Raw genomic sequence first — 21,515 nt, 5'->3', positions numbered from 1 at the left:
CGAGTTTTTTCAACTAAAAATAAGGAGCAACATTAAAAGTTAAAACGAACAGAAGTTATTACGTATATGAGGCGGTTCGACCCCTCGCCAATGCCTCGCTCTATACGCTAAAATTCGAATTTTGTTCCAGTTGTTTAAGAATGACCCCCTGAATCACAAAGGCCATTTAATTTGAATAAATAGCTCTTTCGGAAGTACTAAAACAATTTTAGCGTAAAGAGGGAGGTATTGACGAGGTGGTGAACCCCCTCATATACATAATAATTTCGTTTGTTTCAATGTTGCTCCTTACTTTGAGTTGGAAAACTTGTCTTTTCATTTAATTGCTGATCTTTTTTGAATAATGCCGGCGCACCCTTTATGAAAAATTCCTTTCCCCCATAAGAAATTTCTCTATAGAAGGATTCTACCACGAAAACCCCAACCCCCGCCCCCCTTACCAGAAAAAAATGTCCGTACACTTCCCAATAACCAATATTGTAGTTAAACTATGGGCAAAGTTCATAACTTGCAGCCCTTCCTCCCGCCAATGTAAGGGATTAATTCATCCTAAAATACATAGTTATTAGATTTTTTTACTATGCGGAACAAAATGGTTATTTTAAAATTTCGATCGGGTGACTTTTGGAAAAAAATGAACATGGGAGTTAGCCTAGTTGCCCTCCAATTTTTTAGTCACTTGGAAGGACACTAGAACTTGTAATTTTCATTTGAATGAGCCCTTATGTGATATTCTAGGACTACTGAGTGGATGAGGTCACCCATAAAAAAAAAAACAAAAAAAAACACGAATCCGTAATCTTTCTTCTGTCAAAAATATAAATTCCATGTTTTTGCGGATATGAGCTTTAAACAACTACAGTAGGGTTCTCTGATACGCTGAATCTGTTTTTATTATTTTCATTTAGATTATATGACTTTTAGAAGCTGTTTAATCCTTTTTTCGAAAAAAAGGCAAATTTCCTTAGGCTCGTAACTTTTGATGGGTAAGACTAAACTTAATGAGACTTATATATTTGAAATCAGATTTAAAATCTAATTCTTTTGATTTATCTATTGGTATCAAAATTCCGTTTTTTAGAGTTTCGGTTATTATTGGACCGGGTCGCTCCTTACTTACAGAGCGTTACCACGAATTGTTTGATTGATTTACAATTTTCAAACAGTGGTATCAATTCGCAAAAGTTAGGGGGGAGGGTGTTTCAATCTTTAAACTAAATCACCAAAATATGTCACCTTCAATGAAATTACCAAGAAAAGGTATTTATAAAATATATGGAGTGGGTTACTAAATCTTTGGGGCAATGCTCCCCTCCCAATGTCACTTCCTCCGAGTGAAATCACTATTTTAAATTCAAATTTTTTGAATAGATTCAGCTATTTTCTTAAGATCTATGTCTTTCAGCCCCAATTTCCACCCTCATTTACATTTGGAGCTACATCTCGTCCATCCATGGGAGTTCAGCCTGGAACAGAAACTCCAATGGTTACCCCAATGACCCCACCAGATAGAATAGTTAGTACAGGAAGAAAACCCTTTGGTAGACCTACATTACCCCCTTCGTTGGGTTTCTCACGACCTCTTGATTCAACCCCACCACCTGGATTTTCACAGCAAATGCAGCATGTTTTTACGGTAAGTTTATTTTTTCCGTCTAAACAACAAAATTCAGTTAAACACGATTTTGACAAATAAATGGAATGTATGATAGGAAAGAAAGGGTTTACAAATAAAATAGGTTACATAACTTTTTTTCCAACTGCATGTTGAAATAAAATCGGAGGCGTAAATTAGATTATCATTCCTTTTCGAATTTTTTTTTGCAAAAAATAAAAGCAAAAATTCGTTCCAAGTTTGTTTGCTTTGCAAAATATTGGCTCCACAGGCCACAATGGATGTGTATCAAAAGATCTTTTTCACTGAATACTATACCTGGTATTCGTGCTATAATTGCAAATAACATACCCATGATTTATAAGGATATATTCGCGGTTTATGTGGATCTTTCCACTTTTTTTTTAAATAAATTGTTGATTTTCTTTTGTTTTAACATGTTTGTATTGTTTTAGGAAAGCAAGTTGTGTTTTTTTTTCCTTTGCTTTAATGCCCTGCCCTTTTTATTTTGTTGTAGTGAGGTTTCTGAAAAAATAAGTAAAGTGAAAAAAATCAATCTGTTTTTCCTTGTTTTTAATACAAATTAATTCCATTGAGGATTATAATTAAATTAAAAAAAACCTTCTCTACTACTACTACTACTAATAATAATAATAATAACTCACAGCAGCACCCAGCCGCCTGAGGCCAACACAGCGACGCATGTTCCTCCTCCATCCCAATCTATTCAAAGCCTCCTTTTTTACACCCTACCAGGAAATACCTATTTCCCTTAAGTATTTCTTTTCGACATCCTCCCTCCCCATTTGGGGACAAGTCGCTTTTTTTTACCCTAGATGGTTGGCCGACAAGGACAATCTTTGGCAATCTGTCCACCTTCATCCGCATTACCTGCCCTGGCCATCTCAACCTTTTTCCCCTTACAGCCCAACCAAGTGAGACTGAACCAAAGTTTTCGTACACTTAGGCCTACTCTTTAAGATAATTTGTCAGTCGAGTACAACAAACAATCAGTGGGCAATTTCTCTGGAAAATATCTAACAAATCCTCCTCCGTTTTATGTGCACCCATGCTTAGAACCATATTTAACAACTGTCCTCATTTTAGCTTCCAATATTCTATTCTTGGTTCGTAGGCTTATCTCCTATTTATCAAAACTTTTCACTATAATAAATACATTCTTTGTTATTCTTATTTAAATAACTATGCTTAATAATTGCCGGTATTATATTATTTTGTTTCATCACTTCTCTAGTATGTTTATTTATCTTCCTTACAAAATGTCAAATCATACAGGCGAATGATAGTTTTACCTGTCCAGAATGGTTGTGAAATGTTAATAAGATCGTTATAAAATCGAATCCTGTTGGTAATAGTTTGGTAATAGTCCTCGTTCTGGATCTAGAAATCCAGTGAGAGAAGTCAGAGCTTGAGTCTTGCAAAAGCATTCCAGACGCCATGTCATAACATAGAGATGAGGGCTTCATATTTATGAATAGGTGTTTTCTGTTATATATAAATTCACCTATCCTATTTCTTTTTCCATGATCTTTGTCTTTGTGGGTTGGTGTAGTCAAACATTGTCAATATTTACCTAAATCTCTTTCAAACAATGTCAAACTTTAGCGTAAGGAGCTAGGGATGAGGAAAGGATAGCCCCCCTAACATACGGAATAAATCCTGTTCAATTCAAGTTTTAATGTTGCTCCTTACATTCAGTTAAAAAATGCTTTTTTTATTTAGCTTCTGACTATTTCGTAAAAATCATGCTAGGAAATCCACCCCCATGCCCCCCTGTGTAAAAATTTCCAATGGAAAATTTCCGTAAAATTTCATTATATATCCCAAAAAATAATATATTTAAACAACGGGCATATTTTCCTAGCATGTACCTATTTTCCAAGGGACTGTGGGGGATCATATCGTCCGTGGAGGCATAGTTATTAGACCTTTCAACTATGAGGGACCAAATTGCTATTTAGAAATTTGGATTGGACATCTTTGGGTGGAAAAAAAGCGTGGACGAAAGGGTAGTTGCCCTTCAATCTGTTTGGTCTCATACAAACATTGCTAGAACTTTTAATTTTCGTTTGAATGAGCCCTGTCTCAGGGTTCTAAGACCGTTGGTCTGGTACAATCACCCCTGAGAAAAACAAAATGAAAAACAAAAAAAAATTAATGTGCATCCATGACCTTTCTTATCGCAAAAAATATAAAATTCCGCATATTTGTGGATAGGAGCTTGGAACCTCTACAGTAGGGTTCTCTGAGACGTTGAATGTGGAGGTGTGATTTTCATTACGATTTGTATGCTTTTCAGTTGTGTTTCACCTCTATATTGAAAGCCACGTAAATTTCCTTATATTCGGAATCAGCATAAATAGCTAATTCATTTGATCAATTAAGTGTTAAAGTAGTTCCATTTTAAAGAGTTTCGGTTGCTATCGGTCTAGTTACTCCTTTCTTACAGTTCGTTGCGACGAACAGTCTGATATTGAATACTGCATGGTGAAAAAGATAAATAAAGAATCAAATATTCACTATATTTTAAATGCATTAAAACTGAGATGGACTGTGAAAATAATCGTTAATTAATGGCCGAAGCCTTTTTTTATATTCTAGAAACTTAGCTGCGAGGATAAAAGAAATATTGGTACTTGTGTATTATTCAGAACACAGTCGAAAAAATTATTTTTGTGGTTCAGGTTAGGTTGGGTTAAACATAGGAACAGATGGAACAAAAAGTGTTCCTTCTCGTAAGAGTATAAAGTCATGTTTTGTCCACTGACGCACTGTTCTGCTGTGGGCAGCAACCCCTTATCCTGGAAAGAGATAACCCCTTATCCCCCTTATCCTTATCCTAGCAAAGAGCGACATTAAAACTTAACACGAACAGCAACTACTCCGTATATGAAAGGGGCTTTTCCTCCTCAACGCCCCGCTCTTTACGCTAAGGTTTGACTCTTTCTCTTAACTCTATTTTTTAAACAGTAAGAAACTTAGCGTAAAGAGTGGGGCGTTGAGGAGGAAAAGCCCCTTCCATATACGGAGTAGTTTCTGTTCGTTCTAAGTTTTAATGTTGCTCCTTACTTTCATTTAAAAAAAACTTGTTTTTTTTTATTTAATATCTGGACGTTTTTGAATTAATTCATGTTTTGATCTTGGCTCTCCACACATAAATAATTAAAACGAAATTTGCATATTAATTAATTGCAATTAATCAAAATATTTTGAGAAAAAGGAGTGCGGGGGGAGGCCTAGTTGTACTCCAATTTTTATTACTTAAAAAAAGCAACTAGAACTCTTAATTTTCTACAAGCGTTTTCATAGGCAAAAATTTACGTAACTTACGAATTACTTACGTAACGAACTTCTATATTCGTATGTTTTTATTGCGTACATGAGGGGGTTCAACCCTCGTCGATACCTCGCTCTTTACACTACGGCTTAAATTTTGTCCCAATTCCTTAAGAATGACCTCTGAATCACAAAAGCCGTAGAATAAATAGTTGAAATTACTAAAACTACTTTAGTGTAAAGACTAAGGTATAAAGAGGAGGTAAACCCGTCATATGCGTAATAATTTTTGTTCGTTTTAAGTTTTAATGCTGCTCCTTACTTTCAGTAGAAAAAACTTTTCATATTTATTTTTTCATTGTTTTTTTCAAATAATGCTAGAAAATCCTGCGCCCCCTTCATTGAAATTCTCTTTCCCCATGAGAGGTTTCTCCATAGAAATATCCTCCAATGTAACCCCCTCCTCAGCTCTCCCCCCTAAACCAAAAAATCCCCCTGAAAACGTCTGTACACTTCCCAGTAACCATTGCTATATATAACACAGGTCAAAGTTTGTAACTTGCAGCCCCTCCCACGGGGACTGCGGGGGAATAAGTCATCCCTAAAGACATAGTTATCAGGTTTTTCGACTATGGTGAATAAAATGGCTATCTCAAAATTTTGATTCGGTGACTTTTGGGAAAAATGAGCATGGGAGGGGGCCTAGGTGCCCTCAAATTTTTTTGGTCACTTAAAAAGGGCACTAGAACTTTTCATTTCCGTTAGACCCTTTCGTAACATTCTAGGATCACTCAGTCGATACGATCATCCCTGTGGGAAAAAACAAAAAAAAACTAAAAACAGAAAAAAATAAACACGCATCCGTGATCTGTCTTCTGGCAAAAAATCCGAAATTCCATATTTTTGTAGATAGGAGCTTGAAACTTTTAAAATAAAATTCTCTGATACGCTGAATTTGATGGTGTGATTTTCGTTAAGATTTTATGACTTTTAGGGTTTTTTTTCTCCTATTTTCTAAAATGAGGCATATTTCCTCAGGCGTATAACCTTTGACGGGTATATCTGATCTTGATGAAACTTATATTTTTAAAATCAGCATTAAAATGCAATTCTTTTGATGTAACTATTGGTATCAAAACTCCAATTTTTAGAGTTTCGGTTACTATTGAGCCGGGTCGCTCCTTGCTACAGTTCGCTAACACGAACTGTTTGATCATAAAATGTACCGGCATCGTATTTTTTTTTCACGAAAGAACCCAATTTCACTTATTGAGTGTGTTCTGAATAATACACAAGTACCGAAATATTTCTTTAAAAATAAAAATGAAATTTGGATCTCCACTGGTGGTTTTAAACACAAGCTTAAACACAAGGTGGTTCTGCCTTCGTCCGGTTAAAAAAAAAAATCATACTTAAGTTGTCCAATCTAAAACAGAAATTTATGATTGATCATATTCCAACTTGAAAAATCCTAATTGAATATAGTTAAAAAAGAATTTTTCGACTAGATCAAACTACGAAATGTGAGGATCGAGTTACAGATTGTTTCGACAGAAAAAAAATCAAAAGTTTTGGTCATCAGAATATACTTTGCAGGGAATTCAGTAAGAACATTCCGAAAATGTTCTACAACGACATTTGACGATAAAATTTACTTTAAAAAATCATTTTATGACATGTGTTATGATTTGTCGTTAAATTTAAGCAAAAAAATAGTAAATTGAGCTTGAAACTTTTCTTTCAAATAGTTCGTGCTAACAAACTTTAAATAAGGAGCGACCGGGCTCAATAGTAACCGAAACTCTAAAAAACGGAATTTTGATACCAATAGGTATATCAAAAGAATTGGAGCTTTATGCTGATTTCAAATTTAAACGTTTCGTCAAGAATGGTCTTACCCATCAAAGGTTGCAAGCCTGGGAAAATTAGCATTCATTTGAAAAAAAGGGGTACCCCCTAACACCCCCTAAGAATCATTCAATCTTAATGAAAATCACATCATCAAATTCAGTGTATTATAGAACCCTGCTGTAGAGGTTTCAAGCGCCTATCTTAAAAAAAATTGTGGATTTTTGTATTTTTTTCCAGAAGAACGATCACGTATGCGTTTTTTTTTCAGGGGTGATGACATAGACCCAGTGGTCCTAGAATATCGTGAAAGGGCTCATTCAAACGGAAATTAAAATTTATAGGGCCCCTTTTAAGTGATCAAGCTAGGCCTCCTCCCACGCCCCTTTTTCTCAAAATCGGCCGATCAAAATTTTGAGATAGTCATTTTGTCCAGCAAAGTTGAAAGGCCAAATAACTGTGCCTTAAGGGACATCAAGACCCTCCCACAGCCCGTGGGGAAAGTTCTTCAAGTTACAAAATTTGCTCATTTTTTACGCATATTATTTGTTATTGAAACGTATCCATACATTTTTCGGGGTAAAGCGGGAATTATCTGCTAGTAGGATTTTCCACAAGAATAATTTTCCATGGGTAGGGAAGTTTCCAGGGATAAATTTTTCAGGGGAAATTTTACAGTGAGGGAATTTTCCTGATTTCCTTTACGAACTTCTTATATCTTGTTTTCTCATTGCCGACTCAATTTTACGCGTGAAGATGTTAAGGGTAATTGTTCGGGTAATTGTAAGGGTAATTGTCCCCAGGATTGAATTGTCTAGAGAATAAGTTCTTGGGAAGAAGGATTTTTCCATGGAGGAATAGCCAGATTTCCTGAAATTATTTAAAAAGCGATCAGGAATTAAATAAAAAATAGGTTTTTTTCAACTGAAAGTAAGGAAAACATTAAAGCTTAAAATGAACAGAAATAATTACGTATATGAGGGGCGCTTCTTTTCCAAAACACTTCGCTCTTTACGCTGAAGTTTGAATTCGGCCCAGTTCTTTAAGAACGACTTTTGAAATACCATGTTCGTTTGATTATAACATTAGGAAGTTTTTGTTTTTAAGTACGGAAAAATTTATAGCGTAAAGAGCAAGGTGTTTTGGAGGAGTAACCCCCACCGTATACGTAATAATTTCTGTTCATTGTAAGTTTTAATGTTGCTCCTTACTTTCTGTTGAAAAAAAACTTGTTTTTTGTTTTGTTTAATATACCAAAATGTCGTTCTGGTAGTCATAAGATGCTGCTTTTTTGTTTTCATATTTTTTCAATTTTTCATTATATATTTTCTGCATTGCATTGTCCTTTCAAACTACCGAGAATTTGAGTTAGTTGTGGTATCCAAACATTAAAAAAATAGTTTCCGCCTTGCAGAACCACTATTTGCATATCATGGTACAAAGCGATATTAATCTGTCAACAGTAATTTTAAAAAAAAGTACTTTTCTCTAGTTGTTCCCTCCTTACACGCATGTTAGTGGGTTAATCCAATTAAAGGGATTCGGAGACATTAATAGCGGTCTGTATTCTTTGAGACGCTTGTATGAGCTGTTGTGTTTAGGTCAAAATGGCTTTAAGGGTTTATTAAGTTTTCCCAAACGTTCTTGGTAAATCTAAGCGAAATAATAGTAACATAATAAAACCCTGACGAACCCTAGTCTTTACCAAGTGTTTGCTGCCAAGCTGCCAAGAACTACCTTTGTTGAACAATTGTTAAGAAATTTGAATTCAGGGCACAACTAGGAAGAGAGTCATAGTTTATTTTTTATCTTCTTTTGTAAGTCTGTACTGAAAACTCAACTTAATACCTTTGAACTTTTAAAATAACTGTAGTCTTGTGTCAGGTTTGTGAGCCAGAAGCTTGGGACTACAAGATGAACTATGTTTGATGACCAGCAACATTTGTTATTCCTGATGGCAAAAAATGAGGAAGTTTCTTGGCGTATCTGCAACACAGATAGTTGTGAAGCAGAGTTTTCTTTAGTCGACATGGAGCTGTGTTGAATTTTTATCAGAAAAAGTAAATTCAAAATTCAAATATTTCCCAGATGAATCGAATATATTGATTCATCCATTGATTGAATGGCCGCAATTTCGTAATAACATTCACTAAGAATCTTTGTGCGGAAGATTTGCTATAAATATTGCTTTCCCAAACTGATATAGCAATAAAGAAATGTATCCAGAATTTAGCTTTCCTGAAGACGAAAATTAAATAAACTAATCTCTATAAAACAAATTTTCTAGAATAATGATGGCTATGGATGAGCCATTGTATGGCGTATGTGTATAATTTTGGATAAATGAAAATTCAAAAGACTTGAAGTTCAATTAGACGTTAGAAGCTAAAGCATTTTTTAGGATAATTCCAAATCATTTTGAAAACAATTTCTATTCAAAGTTAAAATAAAATTCCATTTCTATGTTTCTCTTTCTGCCATAATTGGAAAAAATGTACCCAGCATTTGTCGCAAGATCCTCCAGGCCAAGGTTGCAACTCAGCTTTAATGAAAAGAGCAATTTTGTCAGCTAAAAAGCAACAAAGTAGAAAATTTCTATCATAGAAAAAAGTACATAATTTTTGCGTTTCACGCATGACATGTATTGCTAAATGTTGAGTTAATCTCCCGGTGCACACCTGAGTTTACACTCTTGCAAGGCAGGGTTAATAGCGCAGAGGAAACATGGTTGACAGTGCTTTAGTCTTCGCCAAGCGGTCCTTTCCAGGTCAAGAGATGGGGCAACATTTGGGTTGATATTGCATTAGAAAAGGTGTTGGTTTTTTACTTCAAAAAATTGTGTGGCTCAAGGCCGGCCATTTCCCGAGGGATTGAAATCCGAGATGATATTCCTCGGGATTGTTGGCAGGAGGCAGAGAACATGGCTTTATGTCCTCAAAAAACCAATTTCTACACGGATAGAGATATTTGCCAGAATAAAAATCCACAACATCGAATGCACAGTATCTTCTGATAATTTTGGCTTTGCTAGAATGCTCTTTGTGACCTTCATGGTCCATAAGCTCTTGACTACTTTCTCTACAGAAGAAGGGGAGAATTGGAAAAGAGAATCTTTCAGGGTGTTCTGTTTTTTTGAATGTGTTCTTATGCCGCATAGCTCAAATTTTTTTGATCAAATTATGCCGCACAGCCCATTCTCCGTCAAATAATGTTTTATGCTATCTATTTTGTTTTTTTAGTCAAATTCATAAGACACTTGTTTATGTTAAGGCATCATTCTGTTGTGGGGGGGGGGTTAGAACTATTATTTTTTTCTTTACTACTTCTCATTATTTTTAGTAATACTTTTATGAACGTTGTTTCTTTTTCAGATGTTGTTAAAAGTCCACTTACTGAATTCTATTTTGTTTTTAATCTATTTAAGCTTAAAGAAAAGGGCTACGATATGTTTCACAGTTTGATTAAAAGAATTTTTTTCAGAAAAATCTAAAATAAAAGAAATGCAATCCTTGCAGATTGTATGATATATTTCGGAAAGAAAATCACAAAGCTGTGAAATAGTATAGGCTTCAAATTGTATATGACGAATTTGCAAGACGTGCCAAAGCATAAATCCATACTGAAAGGAATTATTCGCTTAAGCACATATCACTTCCTTATTCCAAGCTCCATAGAAGCTCTAAGACCTGTAAACACTCTAATTCCTGAACTCAAGGTCAAGTTTAATATATTGCTGAAACAGAGAATCAAAGCTTAGAAAAGCAGCATAGTTTAGGAAACGCAGATTATGGAAACTGACACTCTGGAAATTTAATGAAAATATACTGTGATATTGGCCCATCTTTAAACGAAAATAGAAAATCAGAATAATTTCCTATTTAATTTATTATTTTACCAACCAGTAAATTTGTCAGAAAGTTCCTAATAAGGGATGTACGATCCGAGGAAATTTATCCTGTGAATTACAACCGAAAATTTAGGAGCAATTTTGAGGAAAATTTAGGAAATATTAGCAGATTGTGCATGAAAAAACTTATTTTGTTGGACAACGATCTCTTACTTTATTCAAATATAGTTTGGATCTTCGCAAATCGAGTCTTAACCAAAAATTCTCATTTGAAAGCGCTTGACCATTTGACTTACATACAATTTAATTTAATACAGATATTTGAAAGGGGTTTTACCCACAGACTTTGAAACTACGAAGATTTAACAAAGATTAGTTATCCTCCTGACCATCCTTGTACCACTGGGTGGACAAATGGTTCTGAAATTTTCGTTGGTAAGTCATATATACTATAGCCTACTGGCTACCACTGTTGGCTTCAGTAGGCTTTGCAATTTTGTGAAGTTTTTATACATTTTTCAGGGCATAAACTTGCAAATGTTGAAACTCGAGAAATTTAACAAAGCCGAGTAACCAAAATGAGTTATTATATAAATTATATTAAAGCAAGTACCATTCGAGTTTTATAAGCCTTGATTCCTAATTGCGCCAAGGCCGAAATTTATGGCTTTCATGAACTTTTAAATTATCATTCGCTTCATAGAATGACCTAGAAAATTTTTTGAAAAATCCCTCCTAAACGCGTATACGAAATTCTCCATGTTGAAAAATATCGGTATTTACCCCCAGATGCTATAATTGTCACAAAGACGATGGTCACGTGGCAAAAGATTGCAAAGATCCCCAGATATGTGGGCAGTGTGTGCAAAATGGACACGGATATATAAAAAAATTGTATTTACGACAACTGTATTTATTATTATTGGTGGTGGTTTTATCGTTTTTAGTTTAGTGTTTTTTTCTTTTTATCTTGTGCTGAGGACGCCTAGTTTGGATACAGGCGAAATATCCGCATTATTTTAGTCTTTCCTTTCTACTGGCCGCAGTCTCGTTTGAGGTTTTTTTTGTGGAGTTTTATCTCTCTTTGTTGTTTATTGTCATGTCTGGCCAGTTCGGCTTAAGAACTTTCATTCGGACATATCAAAGAATCTTCCTGCACAAATAGTCTATATTATTTGTCATGCCAATCTAGAAAACACAGCTGTTACCCTGTCAGCTATCCCAAAGCCGAAAGCTAATAGAATACCTGCAAATTCATAGAAACAGCAACTAACCACGGTTCTATATCGGTGTTATCATAAATGGTGTATGGTGTATGGTGGTAAATGGTGTTATCATAATAATGGTTAACATAAATGGTGGCGTCCTGAATAAGCTTACTTTGCTTGAAAAAATTGTTGACAAATATGACATACGGAAACACTTTTTACTGCCGGATCGCAGAAACATGCTAGAATATCTTGTGCTAATTCTACTTTGATATACCCTGTTTCTCTTCAAAAACCGAAGGGCTGACCAAGCGGAGGGCTGGCTATCTTGAGCAAGTACAAATTTGAACGTTTACGTTCGGAAGTTCGCTTTCTTGCCATTAGTTGCAATGGTTTCGCTATTGTGAATGTTGATTTACCCACTGATTATGGCGATCAGGTTTCAGAAATGAGGTTCAATAGCACATCTTGGTCTGCAAACTTATCTTCCTATTCTTATAAACTATTTTAAATGTGAAAAAACACCCTGAGCCTTGCCTATTCTACTTTTAACATCTTCACTGCTCCCACCGTCTTTACTAATAATGCTACCAAGGTAAGCGAAGCTGCCCAACTGATCAATCTTTTCTTTACCCAACGTCACATTTTCCTCTTCACTTATTCCTAGCCTTAGTAACTTAGTCTTATTAAAATTAATTCTCGAACCTATTCTGGCACCCTGAACTCGCAAAACCTTTAAAAGTTCATTCATTCTGCTCACACTTTCATCTAGGCTGCTTAAATCATCCGCATAGTCTAAGTCCATCAGAGTTGTTGACAAAGTTTGTTAAAATGATCCATATAAATGGGATAAGAAACAACCCTACTTAACTCCTGATTTAATACAAAACCGTTTAATAATAACCGCAGCAGTATTAGTCTCGTATATGGCACTAATCACTTTAATGTATTTGTCTGGTACACCATATGAGGATAAAACATTTGCTAAAAGTTCTTATGTCAACAGAATCGAAAACTTGCTCATAATATATAAAATTGAGGACTAAAGGTGTTTGACAACTAAGGCACTTCTCAATTATTAACCTAAGAGTAAAAATTTGGTCAACAAATCCTCTACCTTTTCTAAAAACCGCACTGTTCTTCTTTTAAAACTTCGTCTACAGCTTCTCTTAGTCTAAAATGTGTCTAATTACTAAGTAACTTGCTACCTACAGAGACCAGACGAATGCCTTGATAATTACGACACTCACTCTTATCACCATTCTTATACAGTGGTTTATTTAAGCTTTTCTTAAAATCGCTTGGTACTTCGCCTCTTTCAAAAATCATATTCATAATCTTCAGTAACTATAACTTTAGTAGTTTATAACCCCAGAGCCACCATGTTTAAGAAGCTCATTAAAACACTATCAGGACCTGGAGCCTTATTATTTCTTAATCCTTTTAGTACTGTCGCTAATTCTTCCTCACAAAACAAATCTTCCTTCACATCCAAGGCCTCAAATTTTTTTCATTTTCCTCTCTATTTTTTCCTGCAATTGTATGTCGGTTTAGCATATTCTCAAAATGTACCGCCCATCTCTCTTTAACTCTATTCTTATCACTAATTATGGCCCTGTTTCTATCTTTAACTCGGACAAACTTCCTCTCAAAATATTAACATGACAGTACAATATTTTACAATTATGCCGTCTAGCTACATCTTCCAGTTCCTTGGTAGCATTATCCATGGCATCCACTTCACATCTCCTTAGTTTATATATTAATGCTTTCTTCACTTTCTTTAAATTCCTTTTGTTTTCATATGATCTACCAATCAGGTAATTTTTGTCCAAACCCCTTATCCTCTCTATGAAACATAAAGCCTTTTCACTTGTATTACTAGCTGCAGTCTTAACATTCTTCCCAAGGAAACCATCAGCAATTTCCCAAATTGATTTTCTAAAAGTATTCCATCCATCTTCAAAATTGTCAAATTTTAAACTCTCAAGTTTAGTATTCAACTGTTCCTTGAAAGTTTCTTTCAAATTCTTATCCTGGAGTCTACAAGCATCATAACACCCAGGGGAGTAGTTACCCTTCCGAAATGTCAGCTTTAAATTAACCCTAGACACTACTAGATGGAAATCTTTACTTTTAACATCAATAAGAGCACTCCTATATACCCTAGTTTCATGTATTGATCCTACCAGTCTTCAGTTTACTTTGACATAATCAATAAGGTCTGCTATCTTACCATCACATGAATACCTGTCAACTTACGTGCCATTTTATGACCAGACACCGTGTTGGTTATAACTAGATTGTTATACCTACAAAATTGCAAAAGTCTGTTGCCATTACTGTTTCTTTTCCTGCACAAAATTTACCTTGGCTAGGATACCATATGTCCCTATTCCTTTAGTTATTTCTTTTAGGCATTTTTTAACGTCGTAAAATTTCAAGTTCCAATTTTCATGTTCTTTAAATCATTGAAATTATTTTGGCCTCAGGAAAAGCAATAATCCCAGATACCAGTGCAGGACGGGGATCAACATATCTTCTAAAGTCTACAATGAAGCCATTAAGCCGGCTTAGAACCGGACAGCAAGAAGTCCCTGGGATACCAAGAATGAATGGAAGCTTTGTGCAATACTGGCCCCATCTTGGTCACAACATGGTTTTCCGCACTTGGCGATGCTCTTCTATCAACAAGAGTCGAAATCTTGCGCAGACAGTCCCAAGCCTGTTACCCCGGCCTCATTATATATTCATGCCTGCCAATATTATGCTAATACGGGGAGACAACCCATAGTAGATAAATTAGGTAGGAAGAGGTTTTTTCAGCCCAAAAACACCCGTAAAAACAGGCCAAGCCCAGAAGAATTATCCATTAATCAGTATTGCCTGCGAATTCTCTGTCGTTTACTAGGCTTTCATCTGGATATTTCGCCCTGTCGCAGCTGTCCTCTTATAGAGGATCCTCCCACGATGGTGTTGATTCACCATGCAATTTAACCCATCACTGGGAGAGGTTTTGTAACTCATGAGACTTGCGGACGCCTGTGGATCCTGTTGAGCGCAAATTTGAGGAGCCTTCTTCCTCTCCCACCTGTATTCATGGCTCTGGCCAAGTACAATGTCTCCCCTTGGTCCGTGCCTCCTATGAAAGTACCCTACATATATGTGGAGATAAAGATTTTTGGGGTAAATATTTTAAATTATGTTTGGAAAAAGATGATGTGAACTCCTTTACATTGTGTGGTGGTGGTGTTGGTTAGAAACCTGTATATAATGACACTATTTTGATTATTTCATATGATAAAACTAATAGATCAAAGGTATAACCACTGCTAAGTAAATCCATCTGTGCGCAATAATTGAACTAATTAAATCGACAATACACAGATAGAAAAAGAAACACAAGTGAAAAAAAAAGGATAAAAAACAACTCACTAGCAGCCAGCTGTCATCCTATGTCACGACTGGGAAGTACTTTTTATTGTTCAATTTAAATGAGGAAACGGCCCTTTCCCAATAAATATATATATATATACATAATACTAGCTGTTGGAGTGGCGCTTCGCCCCCCCCCCCAACACCTAGTTGGTGGGGGCGCTTCGCACCCCCCCCAAGCTCCCCCCGCGCGCTTAAGTCGTTACGCGCCATTGTAGTTGTGTCCCCGTGTCCCACCTGTGAATATAGATAGATATATATATATTTTTAACTATGTAAAACTTGCGAATATACAACATTCTTTGCTGTCACATTGTCTGTCCATATAAATAGATTGTCAGGTTTACCAACTCTTGAACATGCAACATGATAATTGTCCATAGGAAAACAATCCGTATTCAGATCTATACCGCATTTTTCTAACGATTGCCCTTTAGCTTTGTTGATGGTGATTGCTAATCGAACATTCCCTGTGTTCCCGTCGTCATTTATATATCCTCCTGTACCCCCGGCGTCCCTGTTGTAGTTGTGTCCCTGTGTCCTAGTCGTCATTTATATTCCCTGTGTCCCGGTCGTCATTTGTGTCCCGGTTATCCCAGTCTGTAATTTCTCTTTGAGTGTCCCGGTCGTCATTTATATTCCCTCTGTCCCGGTCGTCATTTGTGTCCCGGTTTGTAATTTCTCTTTTAGTGTTTTTCCTTTTTAGTTTTTTTTTAGTTTTTTACCTTTTTTCTTTTTTCAGTTTTCTTTTTCTTTTTTATTTTTCAGCGTCACTATGAAATACATATCGCCAAACCTTAGGTTCTTCAGTCATTTTACAATTAGAAATTTCTCTTTCAACGATCTTCTTACAATTAAAAATTTGTCTTTGAACGATTTTCTTAAATACCTGTGTCCTGGTCGTCATTTATATTCCCTGTGTCCCGGTCGTCATTTGTGTCCCGGTATCCCAGTCTGTAATTTCTCTTTGAGTGTCCCGGTCGTCATTTATATTCCCTCTGTCCCGGTCGTCATTTGTTTTTGATATGTTTTGACTCTTGCTGTCCAGTTGGATTTTCATCTAACTGCGCGGTTTTGCGTTCTTTAGCCGCAAGCCTGTTTTCTTGCTGTTCTTGTGATTCCTCGGCACGCTTTCTTTTCTTATTTTCTCTATCAGCCGCAAGTTTTTTGGCATAGACTCTTTGAGCAGCTTCCTCGGCTGTTGCTATTGTAGGTTCTTCAGTCATTTTACAATTAAACATTTTTCTGTCCACGATCTTCTTACAATTAAAAATTTGTCTTTGAACGATTTTCTTAAATACTTTTAATGACGTCATCGTCATAACAAACATGACGACAACTAACTTCATGACGACATGACGACATGATGACACAACGTCACTCGACAGACACACAGACAACTTATTTTTATATATACAGATAATAAAATATAATATAAACAATTTGTGTGGATTTCCAGTCTGACCTCTGTTTTTTTCATTTCCAGAAAGTTGGACCTAGCCCAGCGCTTGCAGGCCTGGTTGGTGGAATCGGTTCTAACGTGACACTAGGAGCTACTGGAGGAAATAGAACACGAATTGAAGGTTTTGCACCATTCGGAGAAATCAGTAATATCATTCGAGATCCCAAATTGCCATCTTGTGCATATTTGCTGCAAACAAGGATACCTGATCGACAATACTGTGATAGATACCATGTTTGTACGACCAAGGGGCTGGTTGGAGAATTTTGCCCTGATGGGCTTGTTTTCGACATACAAAGGGAAGAATGTCACCTACCAGGATCGGTGAACTGCACAGGAAGACCCTTGAGGCGTGAGTATTTAGTTTTTGACACATAATTTTTTGGTGCTTGAATATATATGTAGTACTGGGAGAACAGCGGCCTTGCTGCCGGGTTCTGGTGCTCGGCACGTGGCAGGCTTCTATTTATAGACTCTCACTGTCGCTTATCTTCTAACCGCAGATAATTTGTTGTCTTTTTATATTGTTTATTTCCAAAGATATTTGATTATTAAAGCAAGTTCAATTTCTAACAGTGCTTCAATTTCTAACAAAAGCTTCAAACTTTTGGTTTGCTTTTTCAATGTTTTGTCAGATTAACGACGCTTCTCGACTGCTAAGGTCCCTGCGTCGGCCCTGCAGTGCATTGCTGCAGCGTGATTCGGTCTCTGGGTCCCGTATTACCAAGCTAAGGTCAAACCCACTGCGCCACCACAGGGCAATTTTCAATGTTTTTGAATTGTTGTTATTCATTTTTAAAATATATGCAAATATTTTTGTAATTACCAGTTTATTAGCTCTTAACACAATTTAATGTATTTTCATGCTGTATCTTTTAAAGGATATTTTATTATTAAAGCAAGCTTAATTTCCACAATGATTTCCACTAAAAACATAATAACTTTAGCGAATCTGAATGAATTTCAAAATGTTTTCAACTTTTTCTTATGTCTTAAAAAAACATTGCTTATGCTTTATGATGTTTTTCTAACAACGATTTCTACTAACCTTCAAACTTTTTGTTTTCTTTTTTAACGTTTTTGAATTGTTGTAATCCCTTTTCAAAATCTATGCAAGTATTTTTGCAATTACCAGTTTTTTGCTTTTTAGCAATCTATCTATATATATAAAAATAAGTTGTTTGTTTGTGTGTCTGTCTGTCTGTTGACTGACGTCATTATAAGGATTGAGCTGTATGTCGTCATGAAGCTAGTTGTCGTCATGTTTGTTATGACGATGCTTAGTATATGACGTCATTATAAGTATTTAAGAAAATCGTTCAAAGACAAAATTTTTATTGTAAGAAGATCGTTGAAAGAGAAATTTTTAATCGTAAAATGACTGAAGAACCTACAATGGCAACAGCCGAGGAAGCTGCTCAAAGAGTCCTGCCAAAAGACTTGCGGCTGATAGAGAAAGTAAGAAAAGAAAGCGTGCCGAGGAATCACAAGAACAGCATGAAAACAGGCTTGCGGCTGATAGAGAAAGTAAGAAAAGAAAGCGTGCCGAGGAATCACAAGAACAGCATGAAAACAGGCTTGCGGCTAAAAAACGCAAAACCACGCAGTTAGATGAAAATCCACCTGGACAGCGAGAGTCAAAACATATCAAAACTGAAAATGATAGCGATGATGATTGGGTTTGGGATTTTGACTTGGATAAGGTCATCAATGCCTACCAGATTTTAGTTAAAAAACAAAGATTTGGCGATATGTATTTCATAGTGACGCTGAAAAATAAAGAAGAAAAAGAAAACTGAAAAAAGAAAAAAGGTAAAATCTAAAAAAAACTAAAAAGAAAAAACACTCAAAGAGTAATTACAGACCGGAAACAAATGACGACCGGACAGAGGGAACATAAATGATGACCGGGACACTCAAAGAGAAATTACAGACTGGGATATCGGGACACAAATGACCACCGGGACACAGGGAACATAAATGACGACTAGGACACAGGGACACAACTACAACGGGGACGCCGGGGGCACAGGGGGATATATAAATGACGACGGGGACACAGGGAATGTTCGATTAGCAATCACCATCAACAAAGCTCAGGGGCAATCGTTATAAAAATGCGGTATAGATCTGAATACGGATTGTTTTCCCATGGACAATTATCATGTTGCATGTTCAAGAGTTGGTAAACCTGACAATCTATTGATTTGGACAGACAATGTTACAGCAAAGAATGTTGTATATTCGCAAGTTTTACGTAGTTAAAAATATACATATATATCTATCTATATTCACAGGTGGGACACAGGGACACAACTACAATGGCACGTAACTAATATGGCGCGTAACGACTTAGGCGCTCAGGGGGGGCTTGGGGGGGGGCAAAGCGCCCCCACCAACCAGGTGTTGGGGTGGCGCGAAGTGCCACCTCAACCGCTAGTTTAATACAAAACTTCTTCATGCATGAAAATCTTCGATATTTCTGCATAAGTGTGACAAGGGTGACAACGTCATTGCATCATAAATGACATAATGACATCATAAAAATGACGTCATTCACATAAAGTTTTTTCTAAAATTGAGGCTCTTAACGAATGACCTGCTTTCCGTTTAGCCACAGACGGATGGCCAAAAAGGACAATCTTCGGCAATCTGTAATCCTTCATCCGCAGAACTTGGCCTATCCATCTCAACAATTCTTTTATTAAAGCCCTAAAAAGCGGGATTGAACAACATTTGTCGTACTGCCTACTGTTTGACACATGGTCAGTCAGCTGGGTACCCAGAATAACCCGTAAGCAGTTTCACTAATATAGTAAATTTTCAGCCGCTTTTCGGAGCACCCATGCTTCAGAGCCATATTTGACCATTGTCATCACTTTAGCTTCCAATATTTAAATCTTGGTTTGCAGAATTATCTTCCTATTCTTCCAAACTTTTTTTTAAACTTTGGAAAAACACCCTGAGCGTTGGCTGTCTACTTTTAACATCTTCATTACTCCCGCCGTCTTTACTAATAATACTACAAAGGTAGGTAAAGCTGTCAACTTGATCAAACTTTTCGTTACCCAACGTCAACTTTTCGTCTTAACTCATTCCTAGCCTTAATGATTTAGTCTTCTTAACATTAATTTTCAAACGTATTCTAGCACCCTGAACTTAAAAACCTCTACAAGTTCATTCATTTTGCTCACACTTTCATCTAATATGCTTAAATCATCAAAATGATATAATTCCAGGAGAGTTTTTCCTTTCCATTTGATTCCGTGGTCTCCAGTTGCCTTTCCTGTGCTCCTTAAGATAAATTCCATCAACATGATCCATATAAAGGGGTATAGAACTGTTTGTGTAATAAAAAACCAGATGCTAACCTCATTTCCTACCTTAACCACAGCATTATTATTTTCGTATATAGCACAAATTACTTTAATGCAATTGTCTGGTATGCCATATAGGATAAGACCTTTGCTAAAGCTCTTCTATAAACAGAATAGAACGCTTGCTCATAATCTATAAAACTAGGAACCCAATGTATCTGACAACGAGGGCACTTCTTAATTTTTAACCTAAGGGTAGAAATTTGATCGACACATCTTCTACCTTTTCTAAAACCGCACTGTTCTTCTCTTAAAGCTTTGTCTACAGCATCTCTCACTCTAAAAGGTATCCTATTACTAAGTAATTTGCTACTTACGGAGACCAGACTAATACCTGGATAATTATGACACTCACTTTTGTCACCTTTTTTATTCCTGCGGTTTAATTAAGGTTTTCCGAAAATTATTAGGTGCCTCCCCTTTTTCAAAAATTATAATCATAATTTTTAGTATCTTATTTCTAACCTCAGAGCCACCATATTTAAGAAACTCATTTACCAAGCTATCAGCACCTGGAGCCTTTTTATTTTGAATCCTTTTAGTACACTCAATAATTCTTTCTCACAAAACACATCTTCCTTCACATCCAAAGTATCACAACCTTTTTCATTTTCTTTTTCAAACTTTTTCAGGCGTTTGATAATAAAATCATTTATTGCTATCGTTGTTGTCGTTTTGATAAATTACCGGTACATGGTGTCTTTTGATTCAGTTCAACATCCCCTTCAACAATCCCTGAAAGTTTCATATTAATACACTTAGCTGCTCCTGAGATATTGCAGATGTACCCTATTGACAATCCTTATTCACATAGTTTTTTTTCAACATCACTCTCAATATTCAATGCTATTTTAAACTTAATACCCGTAGAGGTTCCTGAGATATGAGATAGTCTACAACATGTATGTAAATGAAGTAGTGTGCGACATTAAATACGTAGGCTGCCTCTGGAACAATTCGTAAAGAAGAAAAGCAGAGAATTCTCTAATTAGACTGGAACGAACTTACCAAAAAAAATATATACTCATCAAAATTTGTTAGTATAAAAAGTAGTTGCAATTGGTATAGAAGGCAGGGGGTATCGCTAATGTGGCCCCATTCCTATCTTTAACTGGGACTAGTCCGGATTGACTACTCCCTCTCATTTTATTAACATGCCAGTATAATATTTTACTATTATGCCGTCTAGCTCCATCTTCCAGATCCTAGGCAATTTTATCCATGGAATCCACTTTATACCTCCTTAGTTCATATTTTAACACTTTCTCCACTTTCTTTACATTCCTCTTGTTTTCATATGATCTATTACTCCGATAATTCTTGTGCAAACCGCTTTTACTCTCTGTTAAACATAAAGCTTTTTCACTAATATTCCTAGCTACAGTCTTAACTTTCTTTCCTAAGACACTATCAGCAACTTCACAAA

The 21,515-nt window shown here is 36.0% G+C and overlaps 1 protein-coding gene across 3 annotated transcripts in view; it reads left to right on the top strand.

Annotated features, from left to right (window-relative positions):
* LOC136026960 (uncharacterized) overlaps nt 1-21,515 on the top strand; it is a 167,858-nt gene that overhangs the window by 81,944 nt on the left and 64,399 nt on the right. For all 3 annotated transcript variants that reach the window (XM_065703820.1, XM_065703819.1, XM_065703821.1), the window contains exons 4-5: nt 1,406-1,636; nt 16,737-17,064. In XM_065703820.1, the coding sequence (XP_065559892.1) occupies nt 1,406-1,636; nt 16,737-17,064 (559 nt within the window). The remainder of the gene's footprint in view (nt 1-1,405; nt 1,637-16,736; nt 17,065-21,515) is intronic.

Source organism: Artemia franciscana, chromosome 5 (assembly GCF_032884065.1).
Source record: "Artemia franciscana chromosome 5, ASM3288406v1, whole genome shotgun sequence".
Classification (NCBI taxonomy): domain Eukaryota; kingdom Metazoa; phylum Arthropoda; class Branchiopoda; order Anostraca; family Artemiidae; genus Artemia; species Artemia franciscana.
This window is presented reverse-complemented; position numbering and strand designations above follow the sequence as displayed.